Source organism: Dipodomys spectabilis, unplaced genomic scaffold, assembly GCF_019054845.1.
Source record: "Dipodomys spectabilis isolate Male_0828 unplaced genomic scaffold, ASM1905484v1 ptg000180l, whole genome shotgun sequence".
Taxonomy (NCBI): domain Eukaryota; kingdom Metazoa; phylum Chordata; class Mammalia; order Rodentia; family Heteromyidae; genus Dipodomys; species Dipodomys spectabilis.
The window spans coordinates 1667846-1691270 of NW_024870857.1; the positions used below are offsets into that span (position 1 = coordinate 1667846).

General features: G+C 41.1%; 1 protein-coding gene and 1 non-coding gene across 3 annotated transcripts in view; both read right to left on the reverse strand.

The window, feature by feature from the left end:
• Positions 1-22624, reverse strand: part of Clcn5 (chloride voltage-gated channel 5) — a 201622-nt gene extending 178998 nt beyond the window's left edge. The window contains exons 1-3 of one of the 2 annotated variants that reach the window (XM_042695262.1): positions 22432-22624; positions 21687-21802; positions 19292-19443 (exon numbers count right to left, since the gene is read on the reverse strand). In XM_042695262.1, the coding sequence (XP_042551196.1) occupies positions 19292-19307 (16 nt within the window). In that variant the 5' untranslated portion in view covers positions 19308-19443; positions 21687-21802; positions 22432-22624. The remainder of the gene's footprint in view (positions 1-19291; positions 19444-21686; positions 21803-22431) is intronic. The other variant, XM_042695261.1, reaches the window with a different exon arrangement.
• Positions 16304-16368, reverse strand: Trnaa-ugc. The gene has a single exon. It is a non-coding gene; the product is annotated as a tRNA-Ala (tRNA).
• Positions 22625-23425: the final 801 nt, after the last annotated feature.

Consider the following 23425-nt stretch of genomic DNA (forward strand, 5'->3'; position numbering starts at 1 on the left):
CACCAGGCCATGGTGGCTCATGCCTATAATCTTATTCAGCAGGGTGAGATCTGAGGATTACGGTTCAAAGCCAGCCTGGGCAGGAATCTCCAATTAACCACCAAAAAACTGGAAGTGGTGTTGTGGCTCAAAATGGTAGAGCGCTAGCCTTGAGCTGAAGAGCTGAGGGACAGCACAAAAGCCCAGAGTTCAGGCCCCACGACCTGACCCAAAAAAAAAAAAAAAGGAAGTATAGCAGTGTTGGGTAACTATCTCCACTGTCCATTTCCAGGACTTTTTCTTTATGCTGAACAGAAACTCTATACCCATTTCTCCATCCTGAAGAAAACTGTAGTATCTATATTACTCTCTTTATTGATTTTCATATTCTAGGTACTTGGTATAATTAGAATCATGTGATAATTGTCCTTTTGTGCCCATGTTTTCAACAGTTAAACATGCTGCAATATGTAGCAGGATTGAATTCCTTTGTATGACTGAATAATATTCCCATCTACATGTGTATGTATATTATATACATATATGCCATATTCTGATTAACCATTCCTCTGTTGGTGGACAGATATTATTTCCACCTTTTGGCTACTGAAGAAAATTTTGAGAAGCATTTTGTACATAAATATTAAAGGGAGGAAGGAGGGAAGGAAGGAAGGAAGGAGGGAGGGAGGGAGGGAAGGTAGGAGGGAGGGAGGGAGGGAAGGAAGGAAGGTTGACAGTATAAACAGGTATCAAATGATAATAAAAAGCCCTAGCCCAGCCACTTGCTCATGTGGTTCATGCCTATAATCCTAGCTACTTAAGAGGCTGAGATCTGAGATCACAATTTGAAGCCAGCTGCAACAGAAAAGTTTGAGAGACTCTAATCTCCAATTAATGAGAAAGAAGTCAGAAGTGGAGGGATGGCTCAAGCGGTAGTGCACCAGCCTTGAGTAAAAGAGCCAAATGAAAGTATGAAGCACTGAGTTGAAGCCTGAGTACTGCCACATGGGTGCGTGGGCATGTATGTGTACATACACACACAAACAGACACACATACACACCCCTGCCACCCCTAACTTCAAAGTAAGAATTGTTTCCTTAAGCATTGTTTCAGACATTTCCAAGTATACGTAAGTACGTGTGTGTGTGTGTGTGTGTGTGTGTGTGTGTGTGTGTGTGTGTATACATACATATATATATACATACATACATACAAACTAAAGGGGTCTGGAATGTAGCTCAGTGGTAGAGAGCTTGCCTAACATGTTTGATCCCCAGCACCATACAAAAATTAAGTGAATACATATTCACAAGTGCATATTTATCTATCCCAGAAAACCTTCCATTCTATGGTACAAATGGGATCCTATAATACATAGCCTCCTGAACTTTTTTTTGTATGTGCCAGTTCCAGGGCTTGAACTCAGGACCTGGCACTGTCCCTTAGCTTTTTTGCTCAAGGCTAGCACCCTACCACTTAAGCCACAATTCCATTTCAGGATTTTGGGTGGTTAATTGGCGATAAGAGTCTCACAGACTTTCCTGCCTCAATTTCTTTAGAACTGCGATCCTCAGATCTCAGCCTCCTGAGTAACTAGGATTGTATGTGTGAGCCATCGGTGCCCAACTTCCTGAACATCATTCATTGTCACTATATATAAATCTACTTCACCCTTTTTAATGAAATAAACAGCCTCCCATGTACATACCATGATTAATATAGGTGGTCTCTCATGGGGGATATTAAGAAAAGATGGCAAGGAAGCAACCAACATCCTTGTTAACAAATGACCTTTGTACAATTCCTTTTTAGAATAAATCCACTGGGACATTTTCATAAGGACTTCCAAGCTGACTCCCTCCATCCCTCAGTTTTATACAACCACAAACTGAATACAGAAGTGGGCTTTTAAGTCAAGCCTGGCTCAAAAGTTCCTGCAGCTCAAATAAGGAACTCCATATTTAACACAGAAATAGCAAAGCACTGACCATTTTGTTACATCTTTTAACAATTTAGAAAACCAAGTGCCACAGTTGGTGGCAAGCACACCCTACAGTGATCACACTTGCTCCATTTCAAATGCAAATCCAGAGGGTGCTATTCCTCTGTATTAATCCGGCTCTTAAATAAAGGATTTGTATGATTCTGAGATTTAGAAAGTTGAATTCAGCACAGAACAGAAAACTATATGGCCTCTGGCAATGCCACCCATAATTATCTCTAACACCAGGAGTGCTACATAATGGTGTGATATAAGGCAGTTTCCACTCACCCATAATTAGGCAGTGGCATGGGAGACACAATTTGAATATGTAAGAACTCAGTACATCAGCATATTCATGTTGTGGATCGATCTAATTGAGCAATTTTGCTGGTTTAACAGAGAATGGGAAAGCGTTTCCTAGTGACAATGAATGTCTGTGAGCATCACTGCATAGAATCTAATGAATCACTCTTCGGTAACACTTGTTTAACATTTTATGTTTTGCAAAGCACCTTAGCAAACCTTATCTCATTTAATCTCCATGGCAACGCTGGTAGAAAGGCCAAGCAGCTATTACTCATTAAGCAAAGATTCAAGGAATACATACAATATGTGCTGAGCTCTCTCTGCCTCAAAAGACAGATGAGACACTCCCTGCTCATTCACGGGTCATCCTGTCCTTCCCAATCTATTGGGAATTTCACATTACTAAGAATAGTTGGGTAATGTAGCCCACAAAGCCATATTACCTGCCCCTGCTCACTCATCCAGTTTCATCCAGCACCCCTTTATACCTCATTCACTGTAAGAGATCTCCACTCCACCATTCTGGGAAAGAACCCAGGTTTTTTTCCACCTCAGGAATTTCCACTTTGTTTCCTAAACCTGGGATCCTAATTCTTCCCTGGAAAACTCCTACTTATCTTTCAAGTCTCAAGTGAACTGGTCACTTCCTCCTAGGCCCCCTTACTTTATTAAATGATGTCTCACCTATTATTCTTCTTTGGAGGACTTGATTTTCCTGGCACTTAAATACTTTATAAGGAAATGCGAGTGTATGGTATTTGTGCTCCAATCCCCCACAAGACTGCAAGGTTTAGAAAGGAGAGATCATGAACCCAACACCCACCCACCCACTCCAGGGCCTGACACAAAGCAGACCAAAGACCATAAATGCAGACAATATCCTTGAGGGGTATGCATCAGAGCAGAGGAAACATACAAAGAACTGGGGGTGGGAAAAGTGGGCTTATGCCTGCAATCTCAGCTACTTGGAAAGAAAAAATACAAAGATGGAGATCAAGTTAGCCCAGGAAAAATCACAAAAGCCTATCTGAAAGGAACAAACTAAAGCAAAAGGAGCTTGTAGTATGGCTCAAGTGGTAAAATGTTTTCGCCTAGCAAGCATTAGGCCCTGAGTTTAAACCCCATACTACCAAAACAGAGCGAGAAAGACAGAGACAAAGACAGAGAGAGACATAGAGAAAGGAAAGCCAATTTTATCAAGAGAATGGGGGACGTTTGGGGAAAAGCTGATGATATTTGCCAGCAACACTACTTACTGAAATGATCTCAGCCATGAGGTTGTGTAGCCTCCAACTGAGAAAAAGCAATGAATGTTGGTACTTTTCAGAATGTGAGCTTTCATATTTGGTGCACAGTAGAACAATTATTCAATACAGAGAAATGTAAGGGAAAAAGATTGGTTTTTTTTTTACTGAAGGATTGAATCTAAAGAAAATAAGTTCTTTTTTTTTTTGAATTTTTTTTTTTTTTGTGAAAATACCGTACAGAGGGGTTACAATTACATGGGCAAGATAATGAGCACATTTCTTATCAAGCATTGTTGCCTCCTCCTTTGTTTCCCCTTCCCATCCCTTACCATCGCTCCCCCTTCCCCCCTCCCGCCAAAGTGGTAAAATTCGTTTTTCAACATAATGATTTGTACATCTCATTGTTGCAATGGGTCCACCTGTATCCCTATTTAAATGATTTGTTTTTTCCCTTCCCCTCCACAAAGTATAAGTTCTTGACACAATTAGAAATATAAACAGCTGGCTGCTGGTAGCTCATGCCTGTAATCCTAGCTATCAGGAGGCTGAGATTTGAGAATCAAGGTTCAAAGCCAATCTGGGCAGGAAAGTCCATGAGACTCATCTCCAATTAATCACCTTAAAAAGCTGGAAGTGGAGCTATGGCTCAAATGATAGAGCATAAGCCTAAAGCAAAAAAAAGCTCATGAAAAGCTCCCAGACCCTGAGTTCAAGCTTCAGGACCACCCCTCCACCCCACCCCACCCCCACACCACCCCCAAAAAAACAGCAGAGACTCTCTTGTCTGCCTGCCACTTACTACCCTCAAGCTAAATAGGAAAAATCAGGATTTCAACCTGGCTATACTCAGTCCTAAGTCACAGGTAGGCCACAGGTGAAGCCAGAGCAAAGAGAGGGGAGTGATAGGGCCAGAAAACAGCATAAACAGAGCCAAGTTGCCTCTATATCCGAATACTTCTTTTTTGTCCAGAAGATGTCAATGATGTGATCAAATATGTTTATTTTTTAGGAGGTAGGCCGAAAAAAATAGAAGAATTCAGTGGCCAAAATAGCTTACTCATTTTAATAACTAATTCAAGGTGGTCCCTATCCTGAATTTCTTTCTGATTACTCTCTGTTCTCATTTCTGTGTTGCTCTCTGTTTCTCAGAGAAGTAGTCAGGGCAGAAATCCTAAATAAATACAATAAAATGCCATCTAATGCCAGATTGGTTTGGGACTGGAAAGTATCAAAATATGCCATTACTAAGGAAGTTACTTCATACTATTAACTGTTCAACAGTCTCCCTGGCCTGACCCTGAGTCTGTAAATACCAGGGGATGTTCACAGAAGGTAGGAAGAAGAATGTAGCATGTGTTGCCATGAATAGTGAAACTTTCTAGCCCTGCCCCCCCCCATGACACAGAATTACATGAAACAGGAAGTTCTGAATCATAATTCTGGTTTATAATTCTTAAAATATAATTCTTAAAATATAAGAACTTATAGCTTATTTCAAAAAATGCAAACAGAGTTGACAAGAGGATAAAAATATCCCCCAATGTCTCAATGAAAAGATAACATGTTTCAAGAGGAAAAATAAAACTCGTGTGTGTGCGCGCATACGTGCGCACACGTGCACGCACACACATGCAGATGCCAGTGCTGGAGCTTGAACTCAAAGCCTGGACACAGTTTCTGAACTTCAAGGTGAGTGCTATACCACTTGAGTCACAGCTTCATTTCCAGATTGGGGAAGGGGGGAGTTTATTAGAGTTAAAGTGTTTGGGGCTAGTGGCAGAACTCAGTTGGCAGAGCGCTAGCATCAGGTACGAGTACCAAAAAACAAGTCTCACAGACTTTCCTGCCCAGGCTAACTTCAAACAGCATCCTCCAATCTCAGCCTCCAGCACAACTTTTTAATAGTAGCAATAAGCTATAGTAAAGAAAGACAAACATTAAGCAGAAAACTAAAATGTCCAAACCAAAAGCAGGCAACACAATTCAATAATGCAAAATAGGTAGAGAGGGAGAAAGGCCAGGAGAGCAGTATGGTTTATCAGGAGCCCTGGAGGTTGGTCCTGACCATGTGACAAGCTGTGTGGCACAGAATCCCACATGGGTATCAATTTCTTCCTTTCCAAGATTGAACACTTGAAACAGATCACATCTGAAGATTCTTTCCAGCTTAAAAAAATCATTATTACCATAATTTATAATTTAATATTTCATGCCCCAATTATAATACAACCAGATCTGCAATGAATGGGCCAAGTAATTCCATGGTTACCTTATTCTCATCTAGAATCATGTGAGGTAAAAGTTATCTGGATTTTGTGCATATTATAATAGTGATGGCTAGCGTTTGGGAGTGCTGAACAAGTGTATATATTAAATCATGGCATTATCCTAAGAAATGTACTAATACACTAATACCAATATACTAATTAACAAGTATGATTAGTACCCCCATTTTAAAGAAGAGGAAGCAGGCAAGGCAACTAACTTGCCCAAAGTTACCTGCCTACTTCTGCCAGAACAAGGACATAAATACAGAAGTGTCCATCTCAGAGAACACTCTTGACCCTGGGTGCAACAACTCAATCTTTTAGAGTTAGGTAACTTTTACTACCAAATGACAGAGGTAAATTCAGATGCAGGTAGGTGTGTCAAATTCCAGGACCTGTGCTTACTCTACAATTGTGCTTGAGAAAGAATAGTTGAGGCTTGTAAAAAAAGTTTCTGAAAAATTGTTTTCATTTACCCCTTTCTCTATGCTTGCCATCAGAATCTATCTCCCTTTTGTTTCTCTCTCCATGAAGACTTGTGGGAAGGTGACAGATGAATAGAGACAAAGAACATTCAAATGTGTGTGTATGAATTAATATTTATTTATTGTGCCACTACTGGGACTTCAACTCAGAACCTCATGGTCTCCCTTAGCTTTTCTCAAGGCTGAGGCTCTACCACTTGAGCCACAGCTCTACTTCCTGCTTTTTACTGGTTTATTGGAGATAAGATGTGCTCAGGTTTGTTTGCCCAGACTGGCTTTGAACTGGGATCCCTGCCTCTCAACCTCCTTAGTAGCTAGATTACAAAAGAGAGGCTCCAGTGTCTCTGGCTTATTTATTTCTAAATTAACAAAGAACTCAGGCTGGGAAGGTGGATCAGTGGTAGAGTGCTTGCCTCACATACAGGAGGCCCTGGGTTTGATTCCTCAGCACCATATAAGCAGAAAAAGCCAGAAGTGGCGCGCTGTGGCTCAAGTGGTAGAGGGCTAAACTTGAGCTGAAGAGCTGAGGGATGGCACCCAGGCCCAGAGTTCAAGCCCCATGACCAACAAAAACAAAACAACAACAACAAAAAAAACTCAATTCTTGAGTACCTGCTGTTTTATACTAAATGGTTGAAAGTGGAGGAGGGGGCGGGGTCTGAGTCATTCATACTACTGTATATAACAGCCTGACTTTCACTAGAAGGCCACATAGATACTAACATTTTGGTTAATAGTCAGGACCAAATGGATTTTTTAGGTAATAGTGGTCCAATTAGCAAGGCTCAAGGCTACCACACTTCACACTAAACCTCTCGAAATCAATTCATTGCTTTGTGACTTTTCCTCTTGGCCTGTTAGGTATTAGCTAAATCACCAGAGTGTTTATAGATACACTGTGATGTGTTAAAAAAAAAAAAACCTGCAAGGTCCAAACAAACATATACTTCCTTTGGATTTGAAGCCAGAAGAACACTTTCTCATCACAACTATTTCATTGCAAGTTTTCTCTGTCTTAATTTTCATGCATACCTTGACATATTTTGCCACCTCACTTTACTGTATAACCTGTCTGTTAGATACAGTATTAATTTCACATTTTGTTTTGTACAGTTCTCCTGTCCCTCCTGTCAGTCCCTAAAGGATTTTGTGGAGTCAAATGAGAGGCAGCCAAAAGTTACAAGAGCCCTTGAGTCTATGTATGTAGATGGCATGGCATAGGAGCTCACTGAAAGCTGTTTTCCAGTATGGGAGGGGAGGGATGAGGATAGAGAGAACAATGGAGAAGGTCAATCTGACTACATTATAATATATATGCATGTGAATTGCCATGGTGAACTCCCTTTGTAACATATACATTAAAATAATGGGGAAAAAAGGACAGGAAGGAAAAATAGGCTGTGTTGTGGTTGAGTGTGGTTATCAGGCAAGGGTCATCAGAGATGGTGAGGAAGGATGAATATGGTCAAAGTACCTGACATGCACATATAAAAATAAAACAATAAAACCTGTTGAGGAAATGGAGCTGTGGCTCTAAGTGATAGGGCACTAACCTTAAGCACAAAAGCTCATGGACAGTGGCCAAACCCTGACTTCAAGCCCCATGATGGACAAAAAAAAAAGCAGTTTTTCTGGCCACTGATGGCTCATGCCTGTAATCCTAACTACTCAGGAGGCTGAGATCTGAGGATTGTGGTTCGAAGACAGCCTAGGCAGGAAACTCATGAGACTCTTATCTATAATAAACTATTCAAAAAAGCCAGAAATGGTCAGGTGTAGAGCTCTCACCTTAAGCAAAAGAAGCTCAGGGATAGCACCCAGGCCCAGAGTTCAAGCCCCAGGACTGGCAAATAAGTTTTAATAAATTGTTGAAATCATTTTAGAAGGGAAGTAGGGAGATGAGGAAGAAAGATGGAGAGAGTAAGTTTGGTCTGAGTACTTTGTATGCATTTATTGAAATGTCACAATGAAAAGCCACTTATACAACTAATAGATGGATACTAGTAAAAAAAATAAATCTTTAAAATAAATCTTTTTTAAGTACTTGAAGAAGTATTATAGGAAAGAGCTTGATCTAACTAAACTGGGGCCTGGATGCCCTTCTTCAAAGCTGAAAGGTACATACAGTGGCTGAAGCAGGTGTCCAAAAGCCAGCCCTGGTGGAGGCAGTCTTTGAGAGAGCACTGATTTTTTTTTCTGGTGATACCGTGGCTTAAAGTCAGGGCCTCTCATAAAGCAGCTTGTTTGAGGAGGTATCACTCTACCACTTGAGCCACACCTCCAGTCCTTTTTAGGAATGGAGTCTCATGGACTTTTCTGCCTGGGCTCACTTCAAACCACAATCCTCTAGCTCTCAGCCTCCTGAATAGCTTTAGGCTACAGGTGTGAGCCACTGGTATCCAGCTGAGACCATTGATTTTTCTATCTCATTTTTAAATCATTCATTTGCTAGTATAAAAGTATTAACTCTTGTATTAAATTTGTAAAATAAAATTATGAAAAAGGAGAAAAAAAAGAAAGTGTATCCTACCACCTGGAGAAAGATACTTTGATAGCAAGAAAGCATTTCCTTCTATTCTATGTTTTCCTCATGAAGATTTCCACAGAAATACTCTTGACCTTTTAATTTTTTTGAGACAGAGTCTTACTGTGTATACAGCCCAGGCTAGCCTGGAACTATCCTGCTTCTTTGGGGCTAGGAATATCGCTTAGTGGTAGACTGTCTAGCATGCATGAAGCCCTGGGTTCGATTTCTCAACACCACATACACAGAAAAAACTGGAAGTGGCACTGTGGCTCAAGTGGTAGAGTACTAGCCTTGAGCACAGAGAAGCTCAGGTACAGTGCCCAGGCCCTAAGTTCAAACCCCAGAACTGGAAAAAAAAAAAAAGGAAAAAAAAAAGAAAAAAAAAAACTACTCCTGCCTCAGCCTCCCAAGTATTAGTATTACAGATGTATGCCACCACACCTAGCTATTACTTATGATTGTGTGTGTGTGTGTGTGTGTGTGTGTGTGTGTGTGTGTGTGTGTGTGTGTTTAGTTTTCTGACTCCAAGGCTGTGCTCTGTCACTTCAGCCACAACTCAACTTCTGGCAAATTGCTGGTCAATTGCAGGTAAGAGTTTCAGAGACGTTCCTGCCCTAGCTGGCTTTGAAATTCAGATCTCAGCCTCCTGAGTATTTAGGATTATAAGAATGAGCCAGGGGCTGGGAAGGTGGCTCAGTGGTAGAGCGCTTGCCTTGCAAGCCTGAGGCCCTGGGTTCAATTCCTCAGCACCACATAAGCAAAAAGAAAAAAGCCGGAAGTGGCGCTATGGCTCAAGTGGTAGAGTGCTAGCCTTGAGCTGAAGAGCTGAGGGATAGTGCCCAGGCCCAGAGTTCAGGCCCCACTACTGGACTATAAAAAAAAAAAAAAAAAGAATGAGCCAAAAAAAAATAAAAATTTAAAAAAAGAATGAGCCACTGGTGCTAGTTATACCCTTGATTTGGAGTGGCCAAATATTGTACTGTGTGGATCTACTACAATATAGAAATTGTATTTCAGGTTTTTTTAAACTATAAACATATTCAGATAAAAAGATATAGGTGTCCGGGTGCCAGTGGCTCATGCCTATTATCCTAGCTACTCAGAAAGCTGAGATCTGAGGATCAAGGTTCAAAGCCAGAAAAGGCAGGAATGTCCATGAGATTCTTATCTCCAATTAACCTCCAGAAAACGGGAAGTGGTGCTGTGGCTCTAGTGGTAGAGCACTAGCCTTGAGCTGAAGAGCTCAGGGACAACACTCAGGCCAAAAGTTCAAGACCCACAACCAACAACAACAACAAAAAGATGTGTGAAAATAGATATGTAGATACATATATACATATATATATATGTACATATATATATCTTTCCTTTGGCAATTATGCCTTATAAAACCACAAGTATTCAATGTTTTTACAGATAAAAAGAAATATACAAATGAGCAAAAACCAAGTTAACTGTAATTCTTTTTATTGTGTGTGCATGTGCTAATACTGAGGCTTGAACTCAGGGTATCATGCTCTCCTTGGCTTTCCCATATAAGGCTGGCATTCTACTACTTGGTACAAGCCTCCACTTTCAGCTTTTTGGATATATGAGTCTCCCATAAGACTTTTCTGCCCAGGCTGGTAATCCTCAGATCTCAGCCTCCTGATTATCACAAATTCAGGCATATGCTAGTGGTTTATTTGGGGTTTTTTTTGTAGTGCTTCAAATATAACTCAGATCCTTGCTTACTAAGCTATTGTTCTACCACTGAATTATATTTATTAAATATTCTGTGTAGAGTTAAGCACCAGTGGCTCATACTTGTAATCCTAGCTACTCAGGAGGATGAGATCTGAGGATCAAGGTTTGAAGCCAGCCCAAGCACGAAAGTTCAAGACACTCTTATCTCCAATTAAGCACCAAAAAAAGTTGGAAGTGGAGCTGTGACTCAAGTAATAGAGCATTAGCCTTGAATAAGAAAGCTCAGAGACAACACCTAAGCCCTGAGTTCAAGCACTGGGACTAGCGCACACACAAAAAACAATTCTATGTATAATCTCTCAGGACTTTCTTGATATTATCAAGAGCACAAAAATCATAGCAAATATGATGATTAAAATGAAATCATATTATTAATTTTTCAATAGCAATAATAATGATAGGTACATGCATTCCCATTCAATCCCCTCAATAATTGCTTGGTGATTCTCAAACTTGGCTGTGACATTCAAAAATAGTCATCTGGATCCATTTTAAGATTTAGATTGGGGCTGGGAAGGTGGCTCAGTGGTAGAGTGCTTGCCTTGCATGCATGAGGCCTGAGTTCAATTCCTCAGCACCACATAAGCAGAAAAAGCCAGAAGTGGTGCTGTGGCTCAAGTGGTAGAGTGCTAGCCTTGAGCTGAAGAGCTGAGGGATAACGCCCAGGCCCAGAGTTCAGGCCCATGACTGACAAAAAAAAAAAAAAAGATTTAGATTATCAGGCCCAGAGTTCAAGCCCCACAACCGACAAAAAAAAAAAAAAAAAGATTCAGATTAATTGGTTTGAATAAGGCCTAGGTTTCAGAAATGTATATAGATCTCCAGATGATCCTAATGGGCACAGAAGATGGGCTTTTTACGTTAGCTATTTTTTACCCATTTTAATTATGAATATATTAAAGAACACTGAAGAAAGTATAGCAGATAGATATAACTGGAATTTTGAAACCACATCTCAGCCCAGAGCCCATATGTTTAACTATTATTTGTTCACAATACACTATTCTCCTCATTTAACATTGTGAACCTATTTTTACATTACTACATAGAGTTCCACAATGTCATTTGAGTAATTACAGTATCCCACTGTATAACTGCAAAAAAATTCAAGTATTACCAATTTTTCCCAGTATGAGAAAATCCTATGATTAATATCCTTATTGATACATGATTGGACACATCCTTAATTATTTCCTTAGGATAAATGTCAGGAAAATTAACTGCTAAGTCCAAAGGTCAACATATTTTTAAAGCTTATGCTAAATACTGCCACACTGACATTCCCACCAGAAGTGAGCAGGAACAGCTGCTTCCTGGTGTTCTTGCCAACTCTGGGTTCTATCATTCCTTCTTAATCTTTACAAGTTATATTAGAGAAAATGGCATGCCATTCTAATTCCCCTTCCTTCACTACTACATTTTTTTCAGGACTTAACTACGTTTATTTCCTAAATAAAATACATATATAAAAAAAGGAAGGGGATAAGAGGAAACAGAATTCCACTGTGCTGACACAGAGAATTGAAATTCTAGTTAAGATCATATTAAGAGTTAACTGATATTTAAAGGAAATAACTACAAGATGTCTGACTGAGGCATAGATGGATTGAGTCTCATTAGCCTAAAAACTGCACAAAACAATTTCAGCAAACTGATGTCCACAGCACTACTACATTTTTTCATGTTTGCTGCCCATTTAGATTTCTCTTTTTATGTATTTTCCTTTGCACCCCATTTTTCTACTAACAGACCTGCATTTTTCTTCTGTTCCTGTTACAGCCTCTAAATTAAGCATAATGTGTCTTGTTGCAATTGTTCATATTTTCTCATTTACTTTATTTATGGTTTGAATTTTTTATTTTTATATAATTGATGATATTAATCATTTTTAAATCATTGCACCTTTGATAGCATGCATACAAATATCTTCTTTTTTTTTTTTTTTTTTTTTGTCGGTCGTGGGGCTTGAACTCTGGGCCTAGGCGCTGTCCCTCAGCTCTTCAGCTCAAGGTGAGCGCTCTACCACTTGAGCTACAGCGCCACTTCCGGTTTTCTGGTGGTTTACTGGAGATAGGAGTCTCACGGTCTCTCCTGCCCGGGCTGGCTTTGAACCACGATCCTCAGATCTCGGCCTCCTGAGTAGCTAGGATTACAGGCGTGAGCCACCAGCGCCCGGCCCACAAATATCTTCTTTACCCCTCAACATGTTATAGTCTCCTATTTTTTCAGTTCCCTTATCATTTTTTTCTCACTGAATTTTAAATTCTTTGTGTGTGTGTATGTGTGTGAACATGCACGTGCCAGTACAGGGGCTTTAACTCAGTGCCTCAGTGCCTCATGCTCAATACTTGCCTGCCCACCAAGGCTGGTGCTCTAACATTTGAGCCACAGCTCTACTCTGTCTTTTTGCTGATTAGAAATTAGACTCAAGAGACTTTCCTACCTGGGCTGGCTTCAAATCACGATCCACAGATCTCAAATTCCTGAGTAACTAGAATTACATGTGTGAGCCACCAGTACCCAGCTTAACTTTAAATTCTTCAATGCAGCTATTCCCAAACAAGATGGCACATCAGTTGTTCACCAAGCTACTTTATTAATTTTTTGGTACCAGTCCTGGGCTTGAACTCAAGGTCTGGGGAGTTGAACCTGAGCTCTTTTTTTTGGCTCAAGGCTAATGCTCAACCACTTGAGTCATACCACCACTTCCAGTTTTTTGGTGATTAATTGGAGATAAGGGCTTTCCTGCCTGGACTGGCTTTAAACCGGATCCTCCTATTTCAATCTGCTGAGTAGCTAGGATTACAAGCATGAGCCATCTATACTCAAAGCTACTTTAAATGCTCAGTTCTTAAGACTGAATCACAATTGGAAGACTGAGATATATTTGTTTTAAACACCACAGGAAATTCTGATGTCCATCCTCCATTGAGAAACACTATTGTAATACTTCCATGTTTATGATGGTGTTATTTTTACAAATTTCTTCAGCACATTGGTTAAACCATTTCACTTATTTGAAATGCAACCTTTATCCTAGTTGGTTAATTCTAGGAGAGGAGAGACCACACCTGGTTTCCCTGACCATTGTGTGTCTAGGGCCCAGCAGAGTATCTGATAAACAACATTGGCTCAATAAAAGCTAATTGTACAAATAAGTAATACTTGACAACACAGAGCTCCAACCTCAAACTGGCTGGTCCCCTCTTCAATATTTTTTTTAATTATTAGATCAATAAAACTAATGTCATTAATGCTGACTGATAACCTTGAGTTATCAAAAATAATAAAGTACAGGCCAGAAGTAGTAACGCATGCCTGTAATTCTAGCTACTTATGAGACAGAGATCAGGATTGTGGTTCAAGGACAAGCCAAGTTAAAAAAAAATTAGTGAGACCTAAGCCGGGTGCCAGTGTCTCATGCCTGTAATTCTAGCTACTCAGGAAGCTGAGATCTGCAGATTGCAGTTCAAAGCCAGCCCAGGGAAGGAAAGTCTGTGAGACTCTTATCTCTAATAAACCACCAGAAAACAGGAATTGGCACTGTGGCTCATGTGGTAGAGTGCTAGCCTTGAGCAAAAAGAGTTCAAGCCCCATTATCAACCAAAAAAAAAAATTAGTGAGACTCCCCCTCCCCATCTTGACAAACAAGCTGGGTGTGGTGTTCTGTGTCATCCCAGCTTCATGTGAGGGAGTTGTAAGTAGAAGGATCATGGTCTGAGGCCAGTTGGGTAGGGAGGGTTAGCATAAGATCCAATTTGAAAAATAATTAAAGCTAAACACTTGCCTATCAAATGCAAAGCCCTGAGTTTAAACCCCAATACCACCAAAAACTATTAAAATGTGCCCTATACACTCAATTTATGATGGCCAGAAAATATATGAGAGATGTCCATCGAGTCAAATCAAAATAAATAACATTTCCCCTGTTGAAGAGGTATATGACCAAATTCTCCATGAAGGAACAAAACAGCAAAGACCGAAGAAACTAGAAAGATTTGGATTCCTTTAGCTTTTATAATTTCTCAACTAATGCCTCCAAAGCCTGGTTCAGAAGCTTCCTCTAGCTGAGAACAGACTACACATTCCTTTTTCCATGAACCAATAGAAAGAACAGTAGAATAGAGAATCAGGAATCCTGGGCTTAGTCCTGTCACCTAGGTTTTAGTCCATGACTACCTATCTGACCAACCTTGGACATACTACTTAAACTCTAGGGTTGAGCTAGATGTATCTCTTCAGAGCTAAACTTCTACTTGAAAACCCAAACAGACTACCATAGGGCAGGGCTTCCGGGACAACCTGAGATTCCTACCCAGGCTGAAGGGTAGGAATAGTGGGAATAACCGTGATCACTAAAGTTTACTGAGCATTTTTACACACTAAACACTATTCAAAATATGTTCTAGTTATAGTAAAAGCATCCATTTTATAGTACTTTGTTCCAAGTGCTTTGTATATATTAACTTAATCTCCACAAGAATCCTATAAGTTCTATTATTATCCCCATTTTATAAACTGAGACACTAAGGATTTGTGACTTACTCAAAGCCTCCCTCCCAGCTACCAAGTAACAAAACCATCATCAGAGTTGGATTCACACCCACATTGCTAACTATTAGAGTCTAAAACTGTGGTCTAATAATTAGACCCTACTACCTTCCAAACTATCATCACACTATGCTTTCCCTTCAAAAGCTGGCCAAAACAGCAGATAAGCTGTAGTAACTCAAAGAGCTTACTTGTGTGAGAGCATTTCCATCTCCACTAATGTTCAAAATCTGAGGTTTTACTTCAGTCTAATTTGAAGCAAATCAGATTTCAACTTGAACATATAAGATATTTTATTTAAGCCAGGCACCGGTGGCTCACACAGGTAATTCCAGCTTCTCAGGAGGCTGAGATCTAAACATTGCAGTTCAAAGCCAGCCCAGGCAGGAAAGTCTGTGAGACTCTTATCTCCAATGAACTACCAAAAAGCTGGAATTGGAGCTTAGGATCAAGTGGTAGAATGTTAGCCTTGAGCAAAAGAAGCTCAGGGACAGCACTCAGGCCTTGAGTTCAAGCCCCATGAGTGGTACGCAAAAAACATATATTATTAATTAGGAAAATGTTGTTAAACTTTTATTAAGAATTGTTGAACACTCAAATAAAATAAAATAAAATTTTAAAAAAATATATAAAAAAAAAATTGTTGAACAAGTCAGGCGCCAGTAGCTCACACCTATAATCTTAGCTACTCAGGAAGCTGAGACCTGATGACTGCGGTTCAAACCAGCCAGAGCAGGAAAGTCTGTGAGAATCTTTTTTTTTTTTTTTGTCGGTCATGAGGCTTGAACTCTGGGCCTGGGCACAGCACCACTTCCAGTTTTCTAGTGGTTTTTATTGGAGATAAGAGTCTCATGGTCTTGACTTCCCAGGCTGGCTTTGAACCATGATCCTCAGATCTCAGCCTTCTTTTTTTTTCTAAATAAATTTTCTCCAAGTCTTTATTTTCTTTTTTTTTTGGGGGGGGGGGGTGTCCAGTCATGGGGCCTGAACTCTGGGCCTGGGCGCTGGCCCTCAACTCTTCAGCTCAAGGCTAGCGCTCTACCACTTGAGCCACAGCACCACTTCTGGCTTTTTTCTTTCTTTTTTTAGGTCCAGTCGTGGGGCCTGAACTCTGGGCCTGGGCGCTGTCCCTCAGCTCTTCAGCTCAAGGCTAGTGCTCTACCACTTGAGCCACAGAGCCACTTCTGGCTTTTTTTTCTTTTTGCTTATGTGGTGCTGGGGAATCGAACCCAGGGCCTCATGCATGCAAGGCAGGCGCTCTACCACTGAGCCACCTTCCCAGCCTGATCTCAGCCTTCTGAATAGCTAGGATTACAGGTTTAATTACAGCTCGGCTTTTGTGAGAATCTTATTTCTAATTAATCACTAAAAAGCCAGAAGCAGAACTGTGGTTCACGTGATAGACCACTAAACCTTGAGCACAAAAACTGAGGGATAGTGCCTAGGCCCAGAGTTCAAGCCCCAGAACCAGCTAAAAAAAAAAGGAATTGTTGAATATTAAAATGTTTTTATTATAAAATAAGTAAATCATTAATGACTAATGACATTTACACATAATACAGAGAAAAATAAAGCCAGCTATTTAGTCATTTTTAGGAACAAATCTTTAGATCCCCACCTGCACAAACTCCAGTTCCATATTTCAAATTTGCCTTTGAAATATCGACCCTACAGCCCAAAGGCATCTCAACTTTAGCTAGTCAAAGCAAAGCACAGAACACTAGCTTCTATCATGATACTCCCCATCCCAGAGAATGATACTACTAGCCCCCAGGCCTAAATTGGCTATCAATCATAGCAGTCACAGACCCTTCTAGAGCTCACCTCATTCTCTCTAACCTCATTGCCCCAGCTTCTTTTCAGATCCTTGTCATCTCACCCTGAAACCACGATTCCAGACACCTCCTGAATGAATCCAGGCTTTCATTGTCTCCAACTCCAACACCACAGTCAGCCCTGCTGCCAAAGTAATCTTTCTAAAAAACGAAATCTGCCTTGTGTGACTTCCTTGTTTAGAATCTTTGTCTCCAGTATAAAGTATAAAATCCTTCCTAGAACATACAGGTTCTTTCTTTTCTGGTCTCTGACTACCTTCCTTGCTTCATCTGAGGTCATGCCCCCATACATTTCACACAAGGCAAACAAAGCAACTTGGAAGTTCCCAAACAGTGCTGCTCTGTCTGCCCAGAATGCAACACTCTCATTTGCCCATCTGGTCAATCTCTCTCTCTCTCTCTCTCTCTCTCTATCTCTCTCTCTCTCTCTCTCTCTCTCGCTCTCTCTCGCTCTCTCTCTCTCACACACTCGCTCTTTCGCTCTCTAGCTCTCTCTTGCTCTCTCTTGCTCTCTCTTGCTCTTTCACGCTCTGTCTCTCTGTCTTTATCTCTTCATTACCCCACTCTCCCTTCTCTCTCTCCCTCTCTGTCTTTTCTTTTTAACAGGATCTGCCTATCTAGCTCAGGCTAGCCTGGAATTCACTAGGCTACTCTCAAACTTTCTAGCCTCCTGTGAAGCCCCTGGTGCTAGGGCTGTAGACATAAACTGCCACACTTAGCTACTCATTTATTTTCAGATCAGCTCAGAACTTGAAGTTCATCATGCTTTTTTCTAGACTTCCATCTCCCTATTGTAAAACTTATCCAATGCTACACAATTGTTTATTCCTATGTCTGCCTTTCCCAGACAATAAGGAACCCTCCAAGGTCCTGCTTCTTATTCATATCTCTGTATACTGTTTATTGAGTGAAAGAATGTCTCAGGATTTATGTGAGAATATCTAAACTTCTCTTTCTCTTTTTTTGGTCAGTACTAGGGCTTGAATTCAGGACCTTGTGCTCTTGCTTGGCTTTTTTTTCCCCCAAGGCTGGCACTCTGCCACTTGAACTACACTGTTTTTGCCAGTCCTGGGGCTTGAACTCAGGGCCTGGGCACTGTCCCTGAGCTTCTTTTGCTCAAGGATAACACTCTACTGCTTGAGCCACAGAGCCATTTCTGGCTTTTTCTGTTTATGTGGTACTGAGGAATCCAACCCAGGGCTTCATGTATGCTAGGCAAGCACTCTACCACTAAGCCATATTCCAGTCCTGAACTATACTTTTTAGTAACAGCTTTTTAGTGGCTAATTGGAAATAGGAATCTCTCAGATTTGTCTACATGGGCTGGCTTCGAACCAGGATCTTCAGGATCTCAGCCTCCTAAGTAACTAGGATTACAAGGAAACAGCTTAAACTTCTCTTAATAAATGCCTATCATGGTCATTAAAGCTGATATACAAGCCAAATCTCATTTCAACAAATGTCTTTAAATTGTCAATCCCTATACATCATAACTGTTATATTTGTGTACTTACATTTTTTAAACTATAACATGCACAATCAAACATTTTTAAAAGATACATTAGACCAACACCAAACCCAGTTGTTGAATATTTATAGATATCCAAGCTATTTCACTCTACTCCATTCAAGCAGCCTTTAACCTTTTGTGAGTCACAAACCAGTTTCAGTAGTATTTGTCTACATTTCTTAAGCCCACTTTCCCATGTGCTGAACATAAAAATCCCATGCACTCCTCAAGATTCTGATAGTCTCTTGAAAGAGTTGATCCTCAACCCCTCTAAAAAAATAAGTTTGCATGTGCTAGAAATTCACAGATTTACAAGAGATGCCAAGACACTGGTAAGCTTGGCTCTCAAGTAGTTTGTATTGTTAAAATACACATTTTCCCTCTGTCACCAAATATAAACATTAGAACATTAAATGTGCTTTTTCAAACTGTCTAAACCCCAAGGTAGTCTTCTTTGGGAAGCCACCAAGGCACCAACATCTGTCACTCCCACCTTTAAGAATCTTATGACACAAATTTGTTGGAAAACATATGAAAAATACAAATAGAAAAAATCTCCTTATTCCGCATCTACCTTCCCGACCCCCAGCAAGCACAAGTTTAAATGAAGGAAATCCTTTTACATGCTTCTGGCATGTCATTTTCTTTAATTCCTTGCTAACCTCCACTAGAAAAAAGATTGAACTTCTAGCTAGCAGTAGCTTCTTTTAAACTAATGTTCTTTGTCTTTACAAAGACAAAGGGTTAAATTAAAGAAACAGCTGGCTGCCTGCCACTGGCTTGGGGGGTTGGGTGGGGATGGAGGACAGAATAAAAGGAAAAACCAGCTAGAGGAATAAGTGCTAATTCTTACCCTGCCACATGGCCATCTTGAACTTATCTTCTCCTGTGCTGGGGTCACTGGTTCAATGCTTCCTGGAGCTCCCCACCTCCCCAAGACAATGGTGTGTGGATGGAAACACAGCTGTGTGGTCCTATGTTCTGCAAGACACCAGGGCCCCAAACCTGAAAATTTAAACAGAAAAAGAAATATCTAAAAAGAAAAAAAATTAAATGTTTGAAAATTATTCCCTGTCCCTCTTTGAACCCTTCTTTTGGAGATAGGCAGACATGAACAGTTTCAAGTTTCCCCTCTAAGCAGCAAGGTATTGGTGAAGAAAGAGACTCAGAGCTCTATCATTAGTTAATGCTGCCACGCCGTTCTGTGAGATTCTGTGGGAATCACTGGTGCTTCAGTAAATGGGGTTGAGAATTTTAAGGCTGAGTGGTCCAATGAGCTGACGGTGGTATCTTTCCTATCTCAAGGTTCTATGATCTGGAGAACCAAGTGCAGCATTAATAGCCAATCTCTTCCTCAATCGGTAAGTCAGCCAACTTCACATTACAAAATAGGGAAAAAGACAGCAACATTTTTTGTGGATAAAGTCTTAAAATAGATGTTGCATAGGAAAATAAAAAGAAAGGAAGGATGACAATTTTTAAAAGTGAAAAATGATGACATATGCCCTGGAGGTGGTGTTTCATCCTCTATACTTCAATATACTATCCTCCAAGTTGCAGATTTCCTAGAGTGAGCATATATTGTTTTTATAAAAAAGGGGGAAATGGACCAAGGAAAAAGAAAACTGTAAAGGTGGAATGCCCATTTAAGAAAAATCACATTGATTCCGGTAATTCCCATTTTTTTAACTTCACATCCTGTCTTAGGATAATACTATTTGCAATAGGTTGAAAGAAACTAGGAATAGGAGCAAAAAAATGAAGTGTGACAACTGTACTTAGTCTTATTTGGAAGTTTAATACATTACACTTGGTTCAATGAATCAATATTAATCATTTAATAATTTGGTCTTTTTTACAGGCTAAGTCCAGTCTGTTTTTCTTTTTTTTTTATTTAAATGTATTGACTTTTTGTGTGTGAGAGATAATTCTGGGGCTCAACCTCATGGCCTTGCACACTCTTGTTTGGCTTTTTCTGCTCAAAGCTAGTGCTCTATCACTTGAGCCACACCTTCATTTCCTAAATGTATTAATTTTTTCAACGAGAAAAACATAACAAATTTATTTATGTAGCTCAAGAGCCTTCAGAACAAAGCCCCACAAAGCCAGGATGAACTCACCATTTTTAGCTTTACTCTTAGTGAAGCAGAGTCAGCCATATGAAAATATGATTGGATCGAAAGGATGGGATCTAAGGCTACTAAACCACTCAGGGTCTGTTCAGATTTTCCTCCATCATAGCATTATTCACACTCACACACACACACACACACACACACACACACACACACACACACACACACACACAAGATATGGGGCAGGGCCTTTTAGTAATGAGTCTTAATTTCTCTATGGCCAACTATTCCCCAGAAAGGAGGGGAAAAAGTTAGCAAGCCAATCTGTTGTTTTGTTTTCCTCAAAAAAGGTCCTCACTTGTCTGACTTGGTAAACAGCAAAATAGGCTGCTATTTCCATAGATTTTATACAATATACAATCCGCTCCTCTACCTCTAATGTGTAAAAAGCTAAAGCCTAAAGGCTGAAGGCTAATACTAACTTGAGAATCATGTTGGCTCTTTTTAATAGCCATTTTCCTCTAAAAGACAAAAAATAGTTCATGTGCACACCAGTCCCCAAAATGCCAATAGGAAAAATGCCGGTGCTTTTGGATAAGGGAAAGTTCAAAAATCTGAGAAAACTATAAATTTTAAAAATCTCCCAAGCCCTTCAGTGGTGGCTCATGCCTGTAATCCTACCACTCAGAAGGCTCAGTTCTGAGAAAGGGAGTTCAAAGCTAGCCAGAGTAGAAAAATTGATGAGATTCTTATTTCCAATTAATTATATAAAAAAGTCACCCGTGACTCACACTGTAGAGCTCCAGCCCTGGGAGGAAAAAGGTAAAGGACAGCGCTCAAGTCCAGTTAAATTCAAGCCCTAGTACACATATAGATACAGATATAGATACAGATACACACACACACACACACACACACACACACACAGGCGCGCGCGCAAAGAAGGAAAAAAGAAACTCCCATGCTGAATTCACCAGGGAAAAGCGTTCTGATTACTTATCAGAAACTAGCCACAGTTTGTTTTGGTTTACTTTTCCCCCTTCTTTTATTTCGATTGCAATTGACAAGTACTGATGTCTGGCTCCTGGGACTAGGAGAAATATAACATTTCTGAAGTTCTACCCAGAGAGTTTGTTAATAAATATGTGAAATTCATATACAGCGATCGCTTACTGGCTTTTAATGCTCCAATTTCTGAATTTCCCTCATTTACTCTGGATAGCTTCCACTGACGTTATCACCAGGGCAGGCACACAACTTCACCTGGAACTCCGGGCAATTGATTTGCTCTGAAATATTAACGAAGGTTAAACGCGTATGAAAGTAAAAGGTAAAGCTTAGTGGTGAAAGGGGGTTCCAAAACACAAGGTTGTAAAAGTCTGGAGAGAACCAACTAGGCGCGTTAGTGGCCAAAGCAAAACGCGCCAGCCACTACTTTTTCCGAGAGTCAAGGGTTTGACTTTGCGAAGAACCACAGAAACGGTGCGGTAAATCCAGGGCAGACAAGAACCGGGCCTCTGCTTAGCTCCACTAGCCAATGCTACCCTAGCCCTGTCCTGGAAAGCGGACGCCGCTGGCTGCGAACCTCCCCGATTCAAAAGCGGGGCGGCTTTGGCGCTGCTCTGCCAAGAAACTTTGCTCCGGCAGCCCAAGGACCCTTCTCAGCAAACAGGGCTGGGCTCTCGGGGAAGATGCCGCCCCGCACCGGCTAGAACGAGCCAGTCTACCTCCTCCGAGTGCCAGGCAGTGGCAGCCAGACAAGGAGGGGGGAGAACCCCCATCTCCTTGAGGGAGCCAAGCCAGTAGGGGAGATGTTTCCCCATAATCGCGGTGTTTCCACGGTGCTCCCGGGGAGGGGCGGGGGCCAGGGGGGCAGTGGGCCCTCAAAGGACCTGTTGGGGAAGGGACAACCCATTACCTGTCACCGAGGTCAGGAGCTGTGGAACCCGTGTCCACCCGCCGGTGGGCAGGCGCGCTCGATCGGCTCTGGCGTCCGAGACACCAAGTTGAGTTAGCGCCCCACGTAGCCGGCAGAGCTTCATTCACACAACCCAGTCGCGGAGGAGGGGGAGTGGGGCTGGCGCGAGGCTCATGTGACAGGCGCCTCACAAGAATCAGCTCAGCCCTGCCAGTGTCTGAGCATGCGCGCCATGCAAGGCCCTCACAAGGCACCTCCGCCCCGCTGGCGGGGAGGGAGCGGGAAAGGCGAGGCGACGGCGGAGGGGGGCGGGCTGGGGAACGGCGGCGAAGGAGGAGCTGCTAGGAGGAGTTTTAACGTGCGCAACCGCAGTAGGGCAGCCCAGCTGGCTGCCATATTTAATGAGCACTGGGCGGGTCCTAGCCCAGCGCGGGGCGTGTCAATTGTATTTGGAAAGCAGTTCCCCCATTTGGTTTCATTGTTTCCAGCCTTTCAGTACCTTTGTTTTGGTTTTATCATTACAATGAAAATCTTTATCCTGAGCCTCTGACACTTAGAATCGTATGTAATAGAAATTAATACTAATACAATTACAGTACATACTTTGAGCCTTTTATTTTTATGTCAAGCATAGCTTTAAAGCTTCCCTTTATTGTGCTGGCCCTGGGCTTGAACTCAGGGCCTGGACACCATCCCTCCGCTTTTTTGCTCATGGTCAGTGCTCTACCACTTGAGCCACAGCTCCACTTCTCTAAACTCTAAACTCCCCCTTTAAAAAGAAAGTCTCACTTAATGCTCACCATAAGCCCTGGTGAAATGTACGTTATTTCTCCATTTTTTTTGCTCAGGAATACATAGGTACAGAAGAGCTAAGAACCTCTTCTGATCTCACATAATAGTTGGAATCAAAATAGCAAATCAATATAGTAAGGCTGGCAGCAATCAACTTGGTCGACACAGGAAAACCTGTAATTCAGTTCTCAGTATTATCTCT